Raw genomic sequence first — 17,636 nt, forward strand, 5'->3', positions numbered from 1 at the left:
CTTAAATCCTCATGAACTCATCATGAATTCACTATTAGTAATGCATTACAAAGCATTAGTAAAGACAGTTTTAAATGTTCAACCAACACATTATTAAGCATTAGTTGAACATTAGTAAAGCGCTTAATTCATCGTTAACTCATCATTTGTAACTAATTAGTTATACGTGCTTAATTAATCATGAATTCATGATCTGTATGGCATTTATTATGCATTACTAAGCACTTAATAAATCCGGTTAAAAATGTTTTGTTGCTCATTGATAACCTCAGTTGTTACTACTTTATAAAGGGTTAGCAACTGTGTTAGTATATGAGTTACAAACACATATTCATACTCAATGAATAACTTATTAATGCGGTTACTACTCATTAGTTAAGTATATTCCGTGAGCCCATCTAAAGTGAGGACTATCTATGCTTTATAAAGCATTTATAAATGACACAGAAGCAAAGACATACAAAGTGTCAGTTTTATTGGTCCCAAACAATACAAGCTCTTTTAAATACACACTTTAAACAAATACAATCTATAAAATTTCAAGTAAACTTGACAAACATCTTCAAATAACAACAGTCTGTGATCGTATAAAATAGAAAAATAAAATACAAGCTCTTTAAATACACACTTTGCAATCCTTAACATTTCAAGTAAACTGGTGAACTATCTCTTCAGGGCACACACACCAGAGGTAAGTGGCTGCCTGATTCTGGGATTCCGCCAGTGCATTTCAATGGTGTGCCCTTGAAGTGCACAAAGTGCTTTACAGTAAAACAAATATACCGTTTTCAAATATTGCAAGATAACACTAGATAATTTCTGCAACCTGTTTGCCTCTACGATCAGCTGCCATCTCCCCAGCGTGATATGGCTCTCTCTCTCCGACTTCCGCATTTCAGAAAAATTAAAAAAACCCGCGCGGTCTCGCTCTCCAGAACCGCGGAGGAGGCTGGGACTTGTAGGACTCTGGGACGTGTAGGACGCTACTGCGCATGCTTTTACCGTCAAAAATGCAAGTGCACATGCTCCAAAATCCCAGAGAGTCCTAAGGATTAACTAATGCTGAAATTATGCTTAACCAATGCTTAACTAATGCTTAATAGTGTATAGTTATTATAAAGTGTTACCGAAAATATCTGTTAAAAAAATGGTTTTCCTCTTTTCACAGGAAATTTTTTGATGTAAAAAACGGTATAATATATTTTGAAACTTGAAATCCTGAAATTCAAGTTTACTACTGCAAATGTTTTTTTTATGAAATTAGATACAAATTGTGACTTAATGGTGAATTAACAAAGAAGGAAGAAATGGTTTTGTATTTTTACCAACATTTATTTGTTAAACGACAAATCTTGTAAAATTTCAGATGCTATCCCAGCAAAATGTTAAATGAATGTGCTTCCACCACTATCTCATCATATTTACATTATCATTACATATTATTGGTAATTCCATTGTTTTTACACATGTAATTATCCTTCATTAAATGCTAAAAAAGCCCAAGAAATATACATGGTCTGATCTGAGATTAATGCTGGAAAATGTATTTCAGTTGTGTTTAATTGCTGTATTTCTATAAACTGTTTTTTATAAATAAAAAAAAAAACTGCTGCCAAAATGCTGACTTTTTCATGCTGTACATTTAGCAGAAATTATGCTCATTACCACCTAGTGCATAAGATATAATAGCAAATATGAATTGCAAGTCCTGTTGTAATATTTGTATGCTCAGTATCAAACTTTAATTCCGTGTCTGTGTCCTTCAGTGCAAATACAAACTTGCCAAGCATACTGAGCAAGTTGTAACAATATTTCAGAGACTTCATCTGATAAGGAGAGATCAAATTAGAAGCACAATACCCAACTGGCAGATCATATCATTCACCTTTATGGACACAGAACAATGAAAGTGATCGCTGAAGTCTCAGAGGAAGGTCTCAGTTGCCACAATAACCTCTGCTAAAGCGACTGGCTTGTCAAAATCCACTATTTATGCTGCAGTTTGATCACGGATATTAATTATCCATGGAAAGATTTAGATTTGTGCTGGTTTGAGACAAAAAAATCAAGAAATACACACTCTTAAATCAGTAAATTGTGAATGACAAATTCAAATCATTTATAGCGCATCCTCCTGTTCTGAATGAGACAAACATCCGTGTCTAATTCAATGATCTTATTAATCTTCTGTTAATGAGACAGAAACATTTTCTTTTGGAGGAAATGTGAGAAATGGTTTCCATTAATTAATATCTTAAGCCCATGTGTTAAGCCCATACTGTGGGTTTTTAGTTTAACAAGCCTCGCATTTGATTTTTTTCTCAATATGCCACATGTTCAACTTTCATGTCTGCGTCTTTATTTTTAAATTCATTATAAATGCGTCTTTCTCTCTGCTTTAGGAGGTGCTTCTGTTTAAAGGAGTACAACTAAAGTGACAAGAGAAATTTCCCCTAAAATAGTTTATTCACTGTTCCTGACAGATTTTTGGTGGTTATTTTCTCACGCTGCCGTCCTCTGTCTCCTCTCAAGGTGTGGTCTTGAGCCAATAAGCTGAGTGATATTCAAATAAGCTACTGTGCCCTGGAAGGCTAACATTGTTAAAGTCGAGGGCTGCGGCATAATCAGTCTGAATTAACATTTATTCTCACGATACGCAGGCTGGGAAACGGACAGAGCGAGACAGAGGAGAGAGCAGATTGAGAAGGTGGAAGTGATAAATGAAAAGATAAAGATGTTGAGTGAGGAGACGTCAGAGGTTGGACGTAAGATTAAATTTAATAAGAAAGAACAAAAGTGAGATGAGGAATGTAGTCGAACTTACAGTCTGCTGTATCCTGGGTATGTTAGCTGCTTTTATATCCATTAAATAAGATTAGCAGCTCCTCCAGATGTCCTGGTCGACTGGTTGATTGGTTGGTCCGCATACTTTCATCCAGGATTCCTACTGGTTGACAAGAGTGGCTTTTATTCATTGGAAGGTGCTACATCAGTGTTCTCCCAGGGTAAAAGTATTATTTTTGGCAGCAAGAGGAACAGACCACTAACCTTTCACATTTGGGGAGACTGCTAGGTCTGACTTATTCCAGAACCTTTACTGGGATTCTGCTCCAAACTCATGGCACCATGTCAACAATGTAACCTGTGTGGCTCGAACTCTGTTCTTACGATTTCAGTAAAAACAAGAAAAGCACTGAGAGTGCAGAACTCCACCAAGGCTGCTCAGTCGTATCATTTCTGACAGCTGAAATCTTGAAAAAATTTGTGGCAGAAATCACAGCAGTATAGAATGTGGCCATATAATATAGATGTACACACAAACAAAATGACCTTGCACTGAGCGCAGGCGTGTGTTTTGCATGTGTGTGTCACCTAAATATGTTGCAGGCGGTGGGAATTGATGGGACTCAGAAACACCCCCACAGTTTAAGCAGTTGTTCCTTGTATCATTTCTGACAAATAAGTCCGCAGCGGTAGATTTGTAGTAGGATCATGATCATGTGATCGCCAGCAGGCAGCTGATGCAGCGTTCACTTGTCATAGTTACAGTGGCGCTATCTCACATTGATACAGAAATCTTTATCAAATCCATGGATCCAGACTATAAGCCGCATCACTGTCAAAATCTAATGAGTTGGTCCTTGTGTCATTTCTGACCTTATCTGAAATTTTCATCCAATTTCGTTTCTCCATTTTTGAGTAATGTTGCTAACAGACAGAACAACAGACAGAAGGACAAACGCATGCTGATCGTCATACAACTGTGCTGTGTTCCTTGGTGGAGTAAAAAGTGAGACACAAAATGACAAAAGCATGACATAAAATGACAAAAACCAAGACGAAACAACACAAATAAGACTCAAAACAACAAATATTATACACAAAATGACACAAAGAAGACAAAATGACAAAAGTCAGACACAAAAGGAGACATGACGACAGTTCGCCGTTCGTCACATAACTGCATTTCGTTGGCGGAGTAATACCCAGATCAAAATGGGTTAATATGCTGCAAATACTAGCTTTTATGTTTATTTATAATTAGTTTCAGATAATATGCCTACCAGGTGGAGAACTCTCAGTGGACTGTGGCTGATTTAGTGAATCTAGAGATAATCTACAGATATTATCCACGACCAAATAATTGGCTGAGGAGTAGCTACAATTTGAGTCAGGATTTTCTTTGGTTGACTACAGGCCTACTTTATGCCAGAGTGTGTGCGAGTGTATAGAGGGAGTGTGGGATCATAGGCTGGTTGTGACACTTGACATAAGTCTGTGTGACAGCTACTGACTCACTTACTGATACAGCATTTCAAGGTAGCTCACCAAAACAGCACTGAGTGCTAAGAAATGTATGACTCATGTACACCCACCGACACACCCACACACATCTATACACACACATTTTTTGACACAGTCGCAGGGGGAGTGACAATGCACAGGACTGACAGTGATCCAGATCCAATAAGTCAGACAGCTACCCGGTCCTTTTTGAACATTTTTTTATTTAGATTTCACTCTGGTCCAAATCTATCTTATACACAGGTGGGGCACAAATTGTTACTTATTCTACATTCAGTGTAAATTACAGCCAAAAGGCAGAATTTATTTTATTTATAACTAATATAGAGCAACTTTAACTAATGTAGAGCCACTTTCACTAATTTTTGAGCAACTTTAAATAATATTGAGCAAATTTAACTAACGTACGGCAGTTTAAAGTCATTTTGAGCAACTTTAACTGATATGGAGCAACTTTAACTCATTTAGAGCAACGTTAAGTAATAATATCAACTTTAGCTTATGTAGGGCAAATTTAACTAATATGGAGCATCTTTGATTCATGAAAAAGCATGAAATTGTCTGGGTCGCCCCAAACTTTTGACTGGTAGTGTATGTGTGCATGGTGTAGATTTTAAAAAAGTAATGGAAAATCATGCACAGTTTACATGAAGATGTCCTTAAAATCCTGGATCAGCTGCAAAAACAATAACTTGTTTCTTCAGCTGCGGATTAACTTTCCTCCCAGATTTGAATAAAATCAGTAAAAGACATGAAAATATTTGCACGAACAGGCCCTGAAACATAGCTTCTATGGTGAAGGTACAGCAGTGATGCTTCTTAATACAACAGCAAACAAGAGAATGTGTTAAAGGATAAGACAGGCGATATTCCATATCTTTGTTATTTTCAGCAAATGCTGTGGAAAAATAAACAACTTTTTGGGTTTGTGTTTGTCTGTCTTGCTTACATGCTTTCCATCTGAGGCACTCAGTCCATTTGTTCGTGCTGAAGACATAAATCTTTAAAAACAGTTCAGTATCGCCAGGCTGTTAGTACATTTTGGCTCAAGTAGAAACCAACAAGCGATGATATCCCTTAAAAAAAAACATTCATCAAGTGGCGGCACGGCTCAGTGGGTAGAGTGGTTGTCTTATAACTGGAAGGTTGTCGGTTCGATCCTTGGCCCATTGAGCTCATGTCAAGGTGTCCCTGAGCAAGACACCTAACCCCTAATTGCTCCTAGTGGTTTTTTGGTTAGCGCCTTGCATGGCAGCTTCCGCCATCAGTGTGTGAATGGGTGAATGTGAAGTATCATGTATATAAATACAACCATTTAGCTGCCAGATGATACCTGTAACACTTCATTACTGAATTTTAAATGCCTCATAGAAAAGCTATGATGCGTTAACTTCCCAACACAAATAGAGGTTTGTTTTGAAGGGTAATTAAATGGACAGAACCATAGACTAAAAATGACTGAGACATAAGGTATTTGTTTTCTTCTGCCACTGGATTGATGCAATTTCTTTCCTGCACCAAGAATTTTGTTTTTTAAAAACATTCTGAGAAAGTTCTGGTAATATTTTAAAGGGGAAATATTTTTTTAGTGCTTTAAATAGTCTTCTTAAAGAATAAGTCATCCTCGAAAACACACTCTAAAAATGCTGTGAAACTATTTTTCCCTAACATTCTGACAAAATTGTTGCGGGAGTGTTTTATAGAAAAACCTTCTGTAATGTGTTACCTCAACAACATCCTCAGAATATTGCACCTTTGCTCATATAGCGTGTTACAGGAACGTTTCACAAAAAGAAACAAACAGAATAAAAGGCCTCGCTAACATCTTTTGAATGCTGGTTTGCTAATTTTCTTCCTTTGTTATTATGATCTGTGGCCTTGACAACATCCTGTGAGTGTTAGACTTAAAACATTGTGGCTTACTTAACCTTTACCCTTATTATTAAAATGCACTTTGAACATTGGATTAAAACATTTTCTTTCAAATATTTTTAGAACTTGTAGGTGATGTTAGCTGAGGGAACAGTCCCTGCTAGCTTGGATAGTTTGGATCCTTTTTTTCCTCACACATAGACACCACTCATTGAATTTTGGGATATGATCTAAATTGGTATTGGCATTATTGTCCTCTTTGACCCAGGGGAGAATTTCATCCTTTGTAGCAGAACATGATTACATATTAATCCTAATTAAGCAAAAACTGGCTCACTCCATATTAGGACATAGCAGGACTTTACTGGGACACATGCTGTCGTTTTAAGGGTAGAATATATGAGTTGAATTAATATTGTATGTGACAAACTGTATCAGCCTGTGTTGCCTTTTCCAGTCTGTCTGTGCAGTTGTGTATATAGAGCCACTTTAACTAAGATGGAGCAACTTTAACTAATATAGAGCAACTTTGACTAATATAGAGCAACTTTAACTCATTTCGAGCAACTTCAATTAATATAGAGCAACCTTAACTAAAATAGTGCAACTTTAACTAATATGAAGCAATTTTGACTAATGTGGAGCAACTTTAAATAACACAGTGCAACTTTCACTCATTTTGAGCAACTTTAAATAATACAGAGCAACTTTAACTAATATAGAGCAACTTCCTGTAACACAGAGCAACTTTAACTCCTTGAGAGCAACTTTAACTCTTTGAGAGCAACTTTAACTATTATAGAGCAACTTTAACTAATACAGAGAAACTTTGACTAATACAGACTAATATAGAGCAACTATTGTAGAGCAACTTTCAGTCATTAAGTGTTTGCTGAAGAGAATTTCATCCTTTGTAGCAGAACATGATTACACTTTAATCCTTGTTAAGCAAAAACTGGCTCACTCCATATTAATCACAGGGCTTTAACGGGGTGCCTGCTGTCGTTTAAGGATAGAATATATGAGTCAAATTAATGTTGTAGCTGACAGACTTTTTCCAGTCTGTCTGTGCAGTTGTGTGTGTTGGCGTCGTAAAGAATCCCAGTGCGCTGTTTGTTACCTACTCATCATCATGATGAGAACGCTGACCTGGAGGTCCAACACACCGGTCTTCATGACTGAGTGTGTGTTTGTGTGTGATTGGGTCATTTTTAACCGCAGTCTTTGTTTTCCAAAGATTGGAGTAACATCATCGCGCACGCAAGCATAAAAATGTGGCTTAATGAGGGTGTGTGTCTTTGTGAGTAGGGTGTGTTTGTGTTTAAGTAGCTGGTATGTGTGTGTTTGTGTGTGTGTGTGTGTGTGTGTGTGTGTGTGTGTGTGTGTGTGTGTGTGTGTGTGTGTGTGTGTGTGTGCACCTATCTGCTTTTAAGTGTGTTTGCTCAGTTGTGATTTAGATTCTCTGCAACAGACAGAAATAAAAGCAGTCATCTATCTGTGTGTTCCCTCCTTTCCATTTACTGTGTTTATGTGTGTGTCTGCATGTGTGTGTGTGCGCACGCACATCCCTTCATGCATATTTCATTGTGCGAGACCGTTTGTTGTACTATACATCAAAACGGTTCGATACAAATCCGTTCATTTAAAAGGAGGGAGGTATAATGAATTTCCCAGCCGCCTGACACCAGGCAGCTCTGATTGATGACGCTTTACACCTTGATGCACCCAACAGAAGCAGCTCAGGCTGCAGTTACCTCCTGTGACTTCCCGTGGCTCGTACTGTATCATCCAATTAAACCGGGTCTCGTTAAAAGAGAAGGAGAACGGTATTTTATATTTTTCTCGTTACCAATCCCATCCCACATGCCTAATTCTGACAGAGCTAATCTCCCATTGTTGTCTGAAAAACTATTAAAACACAATTACTGAGTCACACCGTTGGAGTGAGTGACGTGTACCTTCATTGTGGTGGGCATGAACGTCGTTTTCTTTGTTTAAACTCAATCCCACACACATAATTCTGCTGCAAGATTAAATGTGCATTAGTCCTCCTGATATTGTCTAATTATTTACTCCCATAGAAGTAGTAGATTTAGTTTTTGGATGTTATTTTTTAAACTATAATGTTTTTTAAAATGCTCTCAGAATTTTTAACAAGCCAATGCCACATACTTCTCTAAACGTGTATCAAATAGTTGTAATCTCAAAATTCAGCTTGGCACCATCAGAAATATTGTCTCTGCTCCAATGTCTTCAGTTAATGAGTGCAACAACCTTCAAACCACCAAAGAGGCTTTAAGTGCCTCCTTCAGAGAGATTCTAGTCAGGGCCAAAATAGAAATGAAATTATGATAATTTAGACCAACCAGTTTTGTTATCTGAGATTCACTTATTATTCTGCCAAGGAACGACTGAGTTATGTGACGATTGGCGTACGTTTGTCCGTTAGCGACATTACTCACTAACGGGTTTGGATAAAATTTTCAGGTAAGGTCAGAAATAACACAAGGACTGAGTGATTAGATTTTGGCAGTGATGTTATAGTTTGTTTGTCATTTCGTGTCTAATTTTTGTCATTTCGTTTTGTATCTCATCTTTGTTGTTTTGTCTTATTTGTGTCATTTTGAGTGTCATTTTTCTTTGTAACGTTTCATGTTATCTTTGAGTCATTTTGCGTCTAACTTTTGTCGTTTTGTATAAAATATTTGTTGTTTATCTATGTTGTTTAGTCTCATTTTTTGACATTTAATATGTTGTTTGTCATTTTGTGTCTAATTTTAGTTTTTTTTAGTTGTGATTGGGTTGTTTCCTCTTGTTTGTTTTTTTTCCTCATTTTTTTGCCTCCTTTTTGCCATTTTGTGTCTCACTTTCTTTAGTCCGCCAAGGAATGCAGCAGAGTTATGTGATGATCAGCGTACGTTTGTCCTTCCATCTGTTGTTCCTTCTGTGCACAACTTTACTCAAAAACAGATCTACTTATTTGGATAAAATTTTCAGGGAAGGTCAGAAATGACACAAGGACCAAGTGATTAGATTTTGGCAGTGATGCAGCTTATAGTCTGGATCCACAGATTTGTTTAATATTCTGTATCATTGCAAGAAAGCAGCACAGCGTCACTCTAACTATGACTACAAGTGAACGCTACATCAGCTGCCCGCTGACGATCACATGATTGTGATCCCACTACAAATCGACTGTTGCGGACTTATTGGGACTTATCCATAGGATATAATTCAAAGAAAAATTGATCAAATTGTGGGGGTATTTCCGAATCCCATCAGTTCTTGCCACCCGCTGCATATTTAGGTCACGCAATGTGGTACTATCTGTAATAACGTACACATGCATAACACACGCCTGTGCTCAGTGCAAGGTCATTTTGTTTGTGGGTACATCTATATGAAGCTGCCACATTCTGTGTTGCCATGATTTCTTACACAATTTTTTTCAAGATTTCAGCCATCAGAAATGATAGGACTGAGCAGCCTTGGCGCAGTACTACGCTCTGACTGATTTTCTTGTTAACTAGTGTTTTTCTGGCACCCTTGTTGCTAGATTTTCAGTTTTGAAGGGAGTTTTTTGTTTGTTTTTTATAGTGTAGGTAAATCAAAATGGATTTTTTTATAGGGATTAACAGTGTGCCCTTAATTTATGATATTGTCTGTACGTTCTAATCATTAGTTATGTTCTCTTAACCATTTTCTAGATTATGTTAGTTTTGTTTTACCTGTCATTCTGTACATACTTGAAAAAATTCTGTTTACTTTCATTAAGAAAACAGAAAAGAATCATATGTGACAAGCTGGAACCAGAGAAAGGTTTTACTTTTACCATTTTTTAAAATGGATAATATATGAAATATAATTGCTTATTCATTTTCTTTCATTTGGCTAAAGTATTAATCTTGTGTGTAATTTCCAAGCACAAAATCTTTTCATCTCATTGAAGAGGAGTTTTGTGTACGCAGCTCGAGCAACCACCTCAGAGCTGTGTGTAGGTATAGACTGAGGAAATCAAATCTCCAGATATGAATTTCGGTTTGAGTATTCCTCTGTGAACATTGGTGGTTGCACTTTGAACAGCACGGAAGAAAATCATTCATGAAAGTGTGAAAGAGTTGTGGATTGCTGCATTACGAGGCTGTGGGAAGTATTCATATATTTATCTGTCAGTGTAGCAAAACAGACTTTGATTCATATGAACATTTTACAGATTATTAAATCAAATATAAAAGACTCTATCAAAGTCTTTTTGCCAATCAGAGGTTAGTTTCTGTCGCTGACTGCATGAATCTGGCTGAATCAATTTATGAATGATTTTCTGAGTGTGGGTACTGGAAAGAGCCTCTTCATGTGCAAAGAAGTAATTAGGTTGAGTCGCTCATTTGTTCATTGGCAGCCTCTATCCTCCCATTTCACTCGAATTCTCCCGTGCCGTTTTACCACCAAGCCTCTTTCAGCCGCCACTTCCTCTCTCTTCATCCTTCTTCATCGCTCTTTCTCTCCGCTCTCCCCTTTCATCCCTCCTCAATCCTGCTCTCTTTCATGGCCCCCGTGGTGTTGACCATGTGTGAATGGGCCTGAGTGATGGGTGGGAAGGAGGCTGCATGCGGTGTAGTCACACACATAACACACACAAACACACACTTCCACGAGCGCGAGTGGATACCGGTGGATGTTTGTGCGTGTCCATCCGTGTGTGTGTGTGTGTGTGTGTGTGTGTGCGTCGAGGAGGATGAGTCACTCACTGCATGACACACAGCATGCTCGTAGGAGACTGCATCCTAGTCAATGTAACACAAAAACACACACAATCACTCACGCACACAAGATACACTCATATCAACAATCTCGACAGTGAAGGCTTTTACTTCCATGTATGATTGAAAGTGTTCATGTATCATTTTAATGAGCTTCTGTGTGTACACTTGATGTCCCGGCTGTGTGTGTTTTTGTCTGCGTTGTGTGTGTGTAGCTGATAAGGCTTTTCATTACTGTTTCCCGTACATAGCCTGAAGGCTACACCTCTGTCCTGCATCATCTGTCTCTCTCTTTCTCTCTGCTTGTTTTCCTGTTTTTGATGTATTTTCATGTCTGCTTACAGGTTCTACTCATGTTCAATGTCCTAAAATTCTGATTTCATGCAGGACAATCCCATAAAGTAACGTTATGGAATGACAACCAATATACCCGCTGAGATTTGATTTCATGTTTCACATTTTCTTGACTGAATGATTAATTGTTTGGTCAAAACATGACTGATTAACCCTCAGACGGACAAGTGATTGGACCCTACACTCTTCCATTAGTGAGTCAAAAATGACCCACTATAAGAATCAGCGTGTTTTTATGCGATTTTTGTCATTTTCGTTAAGAATGATCGTTTGTATTAGTGTTTGTATTGTATTTTTGTCAACACAAGAATGATTTCCTCTTTGAAATATTTTTATTTTCACTTTATTGCAGATTTTGAACATTTTGAAAATTGAAAAAGAAGAATGTTGCACAGAACTGCAATAGAATAATGTCAGCATCAATTTTGTTGACATTTTTGTGTAGTGCACAAATTTGAGAGCTTGGGTGGTAATACAAATATTTCAATTTCTTTGAAAGTATCAAAGGTAACTTAAAAATGTTAATGGATGATATCAAAAACATGTTTTTTGAGGAATCGCTAGAATATGAAATGATTAAAACTTTTCATTACAAAGATATTGCAAAAAACAACTTTACCCTTCTAATGGTTAATTTAATTATAGAAAGTAGGAGTAACGGTAGTTTTACCCTTAACCTGCTGCAAACCTTAATTATACGTTAATGTCACAGCAGAAATTAGGCCATCTGCTCCTGTGGTCTGTATTTTGTGCATTTAGCTTCAACCTTTTTTGATTCACTGACAATAAATGTAAAATATTTTCCAGACATAGACAGCATGAAATGTCATCTGGTTTATCTTGGTTTTAGTGCCATCGAGAAAGTATCAAACTTTAGGACTTTATCTGCACAGCTTAAGATTTTCCAATTTAAAATTACACTAGTAGAAATCCTGCATATGTGCATCTGTTTTTAAGTAAAAGAACATATACCCCACTTACTAAGAATTCCTCTTAGGCTAGAATGATGATCAGAAGTAAACTCATTGATCCATGTTTCTCCTCTGCAGGAACATTTAGAGGTGTGTGTAAGAAGATCGATCACTTCCCAGAGGACGCCGACTACGAGGCAGATGCTGCTGAATACCTCCTCCGTAAGTTTACTACGAACGCAAGCACAGTGTGTGTGCAAATGCATACAGTAGATGCACTTTTCAATGTATTTACACTACCATTCAAAAGTTTGTGGTCACTTTTTTAAAGAAAAACCATTTTTTTCAATGAAATTGGCATTAAATTAATCAAAAATATAGTCCAGACATTGTTAATGTAGTAAATGACTATACTAGCTATAAACAACTGATTTTTAATGGAATATTGACATAGGGCCTATTTCTAGCAACCATCACTCCCGTGTTCTAATGCTAAATTGTGTTAGCTAATTGTGTTGAAAGGCTAATTGATGACTAGAAAACCGTTGTGCATTTTTGTTAGCACATGAATAAAAATGTGAGCTTTCATGGAAAACATGAAATTGTCTGAATGACCCCAAACTTTTGAACAGTAGTGTACATATATTGGCAACTAGAAGCTGTCTTGAGTGGAGATCACACCGGCCTATCAACATGTTGATGTTCCGACCAGTGAGTGCTATGCAGTCATTACTTACATGAGTTTTCAGTCAGTGCTTAGCTCAATGTACCTACAGACAAACAAGCACAAGCACAAGCTCAACCCACCACCCCACTCTCCAATGGCCACTGATCTTGTCTTATTATGCAATGAACTTGACACCTTCCTTAAACATTCCATAAAAGCATTATGCAGTAAGGCCTAAGTGATAAAATTATAGTCTATTGTATTGGAAACGCTTCATTGACAGATTTGCTTAATGGAGGTCTAACAGACTGCATAAAACAAGAATCCGAAACCATACAGATGCTGGACTGGGTCTCAGATTCTAGATGGTGCAACAAAACAATTTTTGTTTTATAATTGCACCAATCAACATCATGGCAGCACATTGTTTGGGTCCTGTGGGTTGCAGGTTTGGATCTTGGTGGGTTGCGCTTGTTCCAGCAAATGCCACAGTTGCTTGATCAGAGTGGGATCTGAGGGAGGTTGGAGGCTGAATCCATGATTTGGGCCCTTTGTCATGTTCCTCAAGCCGCGTCTGCGAGTTTTTTGCAGCTTAGCAGGGGACAGTGCTGTGGCTGGTTGGTGTATTTTCCATCCATCCATCCATCCACGTCTTAATCTTCATTAGGGTTATGGGGGCTAGAGCCTATCCCAGCTGACTTAGGGTGAAGGCAAGGGACACCCTGTGCAGGTCGCCAGTCTATCACAGGGCTACATATAGAGATTAGCATATTTACATTCACACCTGCGGACAATTTAGAATCACTGGTTAACCTCAGTATGTTTTTGGACTTTGGGAGGAAGCCAGACTACCTGGAGTAAGCCAATGCATGCACAGGGAGAACATGGAAACTCCATGCAGAAAGATCTCAGGCCCAGGGATGTGAACCAGGGATCTTCTACCTGCAACGGTACTAACTAGCAAGCCTGGTTGATATATTTTGCAAAATATAGTTACTAATTACGTTTACCATGTTCACGTAGGTTTATTTCTCTGTTTGATCAAAAGGGGTCACTTCAACACCCTGTATTAGCCAGTTGCTGGTGGATAGAACAGAGTTCGATACTGAAATGACTGATGGATTTGAAGGTGAGCGGTGTGTATGTATTGCTACAGACAAGAGACAGCTGTACAGGAGCTGTAAATAGATGTCATGGTTTTTATCATCAAATTTGTAAGAAAATTTTGCAAAAAAAAAAAACTGGTATGATGAGAAAAGGACAAACTGGTAAAGAGAGAAAACCTCCAGATACATCAAAAGCACAACAGGACAGAAGTCAAGAGTTCACTCGCAAAGATAAAACGAAGGAGAAAGTGGAATCAGAAAGGAAGACGCTCTCCCTGTTTTTCCTCCCACTGTAAACAGAGAGTAAAGATGGACGCACCGAGAAAACAGCAACAACAAAAAAAGGAAAATGGATCCAGACCGTGCCTCTTTTTCATTGCTCCACTGAACACAGAGCAACATCCCCAGAGGCAGCCAATTAGGTTACAGGCCTCAGAGCTGGCCAGCCAATAAGGAGCAGGGACCTAGTGACCGGCATTTCATACAGCCCAGGGGTGTGGGCCACAGGGGTGGAGCCTGAACGCTCAGTCACTGCAGCTGTCGGTCATGGCGGAAATATTTAGCGAGAAAACAGAACCAGATTCGCAAATGAAAACAAGAATTGGCTCGTTTATTGAAGCGTTTCACAGAGATACACCTGTGATGCACAAGTGCTCCTCAGCTTTACCGCATATTTAAAAATACTACACAAGCTGTCTGCAAATATTCTTCAATGTTATCACGTCAAGCACACATATGGAGCTCTGACAAATATTTCACTCCTTGCTTTCAAATTCATCATCTGTGCGATTCATTATTTTTGCCTTGCATATGTCAGCGTGACTCTCCATCTGTCTTGGTTTTTGTCCATCTTTTCCTTCTCCATCCATCTCTCGCTCAGTCTCCAGCAAGGCCTCTGAATGCTTTAACATGTTCTGAATTCAAGCTCAGTCAAGCATGGAGCAGCACACTGGCCCATGTGTGTCTCATGTGTGTGCGTCTCGTGTGTGTGTTGTGTTGGCTATGTCCTCCAGCGCAGTGGATATGAAAAGAAACAACATTCTGCACTTCCATCACAAATGATCCTTCACCGTTTTCATTGTGGAAAGCAACGTCTTTAAACAGCAGAAGACATTTGTGTCTTTCAGCTATGAATGTTTCAACTCTCCTTCATTGTGCAGGTGCTGTGCGTGCCTCCAGCATCTTCCCCATCATGAGTGTTGGTTTGCTGTTCCTTGGGGGGCTCTGCGTGGCCGCCAGTGAGTTTTACCGGAGCCGACACAACGTCATCCTCAGTGCAGGAATCTTCTTTGTCTCTGCAGGTTAGTCATGGCTGTGTATGTGCACTCCCATTTGCCGGAATTTTTTGTACTTGCTCCTCTTTACTGAAGAGCTATGGTGAATATCAGTTATCAGTGGCTTGCATGTGCATTAAGTAGATCATGCTACCTTTGAAGCAAAAAGTAATTTTTCTTTTCAACTCTACTGTGAAGCAGTCATGAGGTATTTCGAATGCAAGTCCCACATATTGCGCTTCCCAACAGGCCATTTCACACCTCATGTTTGACGTCATAGATATGTCTGATGTCCAGGTATTAACAAAATAACAATCTTTTTTTCTTTTTTGGTTCAGTAGAACAAACACAATATAGCCTTATTTGCTACAGTGCAAGCTGGATGACAGAAGGAGCCAATATTAAGCACATTTACAGGTCCATTTTTCATATTTTGAGGGTCTGTCAGATGATGTTTATGTGTTTTAAAGGTCTCATGTGGTGAAAATTCATATTTATCGTGTTTTATGATTTTCATAGATTTGAAGGTGTAAAGTAAAAGATGTAAAGACACACTACCACTCAAAAATCTGGACATACTTTCTCATTTATTCGAATGAGAAAGTGTGTTCTAACGCTTGACTGGTAGTGTATGATGACATTTATTTATGTCATTCCTCAAGTACTTCTTTTTAGTTAGAGCCTTTATCTAAAATTAGTGTCATTAGGGTCATTCTGTACAGTTTTATAATGCATTTTGAACAGGTTTTAGTCATTCTGGACGAATTTTGGATGAACTTGGGTCATGCTGAATGGATTCCATCTCATTTTAGATGCATTCTGGGGACATTTTAGGAATTTTAGATACATTTTAGTTATTTTTGACTAGTTTTGGGGTTATTTTTGTTGAGATTTGGATAATTTTGGGCATTTTTTAGTAGATTTGCTTACTTGAACTTGGGATGAGGTCCGTCCAGGATGACTCCAATTTGTCCAAAATTGGTCCAAAATGACAGAAAAAAAGTCTAAAATGACTAAAATGTGTCCAAAATAAAATCCATTTATGTCCTCAATAACTACAACGTTCTCAAAATTTGTCTAAAATGACATAAATCCTGTCAAAAATATTTTTCTACATGTCACTTACAAGCCAGTACCAATTTTGCTTCGATGCAGCTTTTCGACTGAAGAACCAACAGTCATCTCGCTCCCCACTGTTGAACCATTCAAAATGAGCAACTTTGTGAGTGATGGAAAGTCCTGGTCTCACACACTCATCCACGTATGTGTCGGTTGCCATACAGTCAACTACATTGCTCTGAGTTGTCAATCAGAGAGAGTCTTCTTCCTGAAGGGGGCGTGGACTGCAGCAACTCATCCACTGAAACAGCACATTTACAACAGTGTTAAAACCAGGAGTTATACAGTCATGGTAAAAATGAACCATCTTTGCAGAATTTTGAGCTGAAACATTTAAACACCCATTCTGTTAACCTTTTTTCTGTGATCAGACACGTGTCTGATCACAGAAAAAAGGTTGATATTGTAGTAACTTTAGACACTATGAACTTCATTGGATCAGTACGCGAAAAGTTTTTGCTGTATTTGACTTTAAGTATGGGGCCTTAAATCTTCAAGAAGCGCAGTATGTTGCTGCATTGCTTCTTCTCATCCTCTACAGTGTGAGCCAAATGACTTTAAAATATTTCAAAAGACTTGAAGGAAGAGGCTGTTTCATGCTGAAGAACTTCTTTAAGCATTTAAATACAGGGATTGCTGCTGCATTTGAGATAACCTCAAGAGTTTATGTGTCAGAATTGAATGTGACTATGAGTGTGTGTATTTTTATTACTGTGGCATCATGTTAAGCAGAGGAGGTGCTGCATTCAAATATTTGTTGAGGCCTGTTATTCCTCTCAAGCAAACAGAAATGGACCTGTTTGAGGAGCCAAAGTGTGGAGATGGGACACAGTAGCTGATTAATCGATCAGCAAGAATACCAAGAAGCCACTTTGATGTACTGTGAAGGTGTGACAGTGTAAAGACACACACATTATATATCACATGAATGGTAACACTTACACTGACAGCAATGTTTGATAGAAAACACCCAATATACAATAAGGCTACTTCATTTATAAGCATGAATTTGGCTTTTTTTTTTTTAAATATTAGGATATTCTGTGGAAGTAACTAAATTCCAGCAAACGTAAATTCAAATTTTGTGCTTCCTACATACTGTTTCTACTGCACTTGTTGTAAATAGGAGGAAGGCACTTCTGCTGTTTGTGCTACTAAACATAATAAACAGGATTAGGAGGCAGATTTTTGGTGAATTAGGAGACAACAAGGTCCTTTTTATCAACTGGTGGCAGAGGTGCAATAAGGCCAGCTTCATTACAATTAGA

General features: G+C 38.1%; 1 protein-coding gene across 1 annotated transcript in view; it reads left to right on the forward strand.

Annotated features, from left to right (window-relative positions):
* The window catches only part of cacng3b (calcium channel, voltage-dependent, gamma subunit 3b), a 59,786-nt gene that overhangs the window by 27,889 nt on the left and 14,261 nt on the right, over positions 1-17,636 (forward strand). Inside the window, exons 2-3 of the mRNA XM_022202508.2 lie at positions 12,341-12,424; positions 15,136-15,276. Coding sequence (XP_022058200.1) covers positions 12,341-12,424; positions 15,136-15,276 — 225 coding nt within the window. The remainder of the gene's footprint in view (positions 1-12,340; positions 12,425-15,135; positions 15,277-17,636) is intronic.

The sequence above is a fragment of the Acanthochromis polyacanthus genome, chromosome 21, assembly GCF_021347895.1.
Source record: "Acanthochromis polyacanthus isolate Apoly-LR-REF ecotype Palm Island chromosome 21, KAUST_Apoly_ChrSc, whole genome shotgun sequence".
NCBI classification, from domain to species: domain Eukaryota; kingdom Metazoa; phylum Chordata; class Actinopteri; family Pomacentridae; genus Acanthochromis; species Acanthochromis polyacanthus.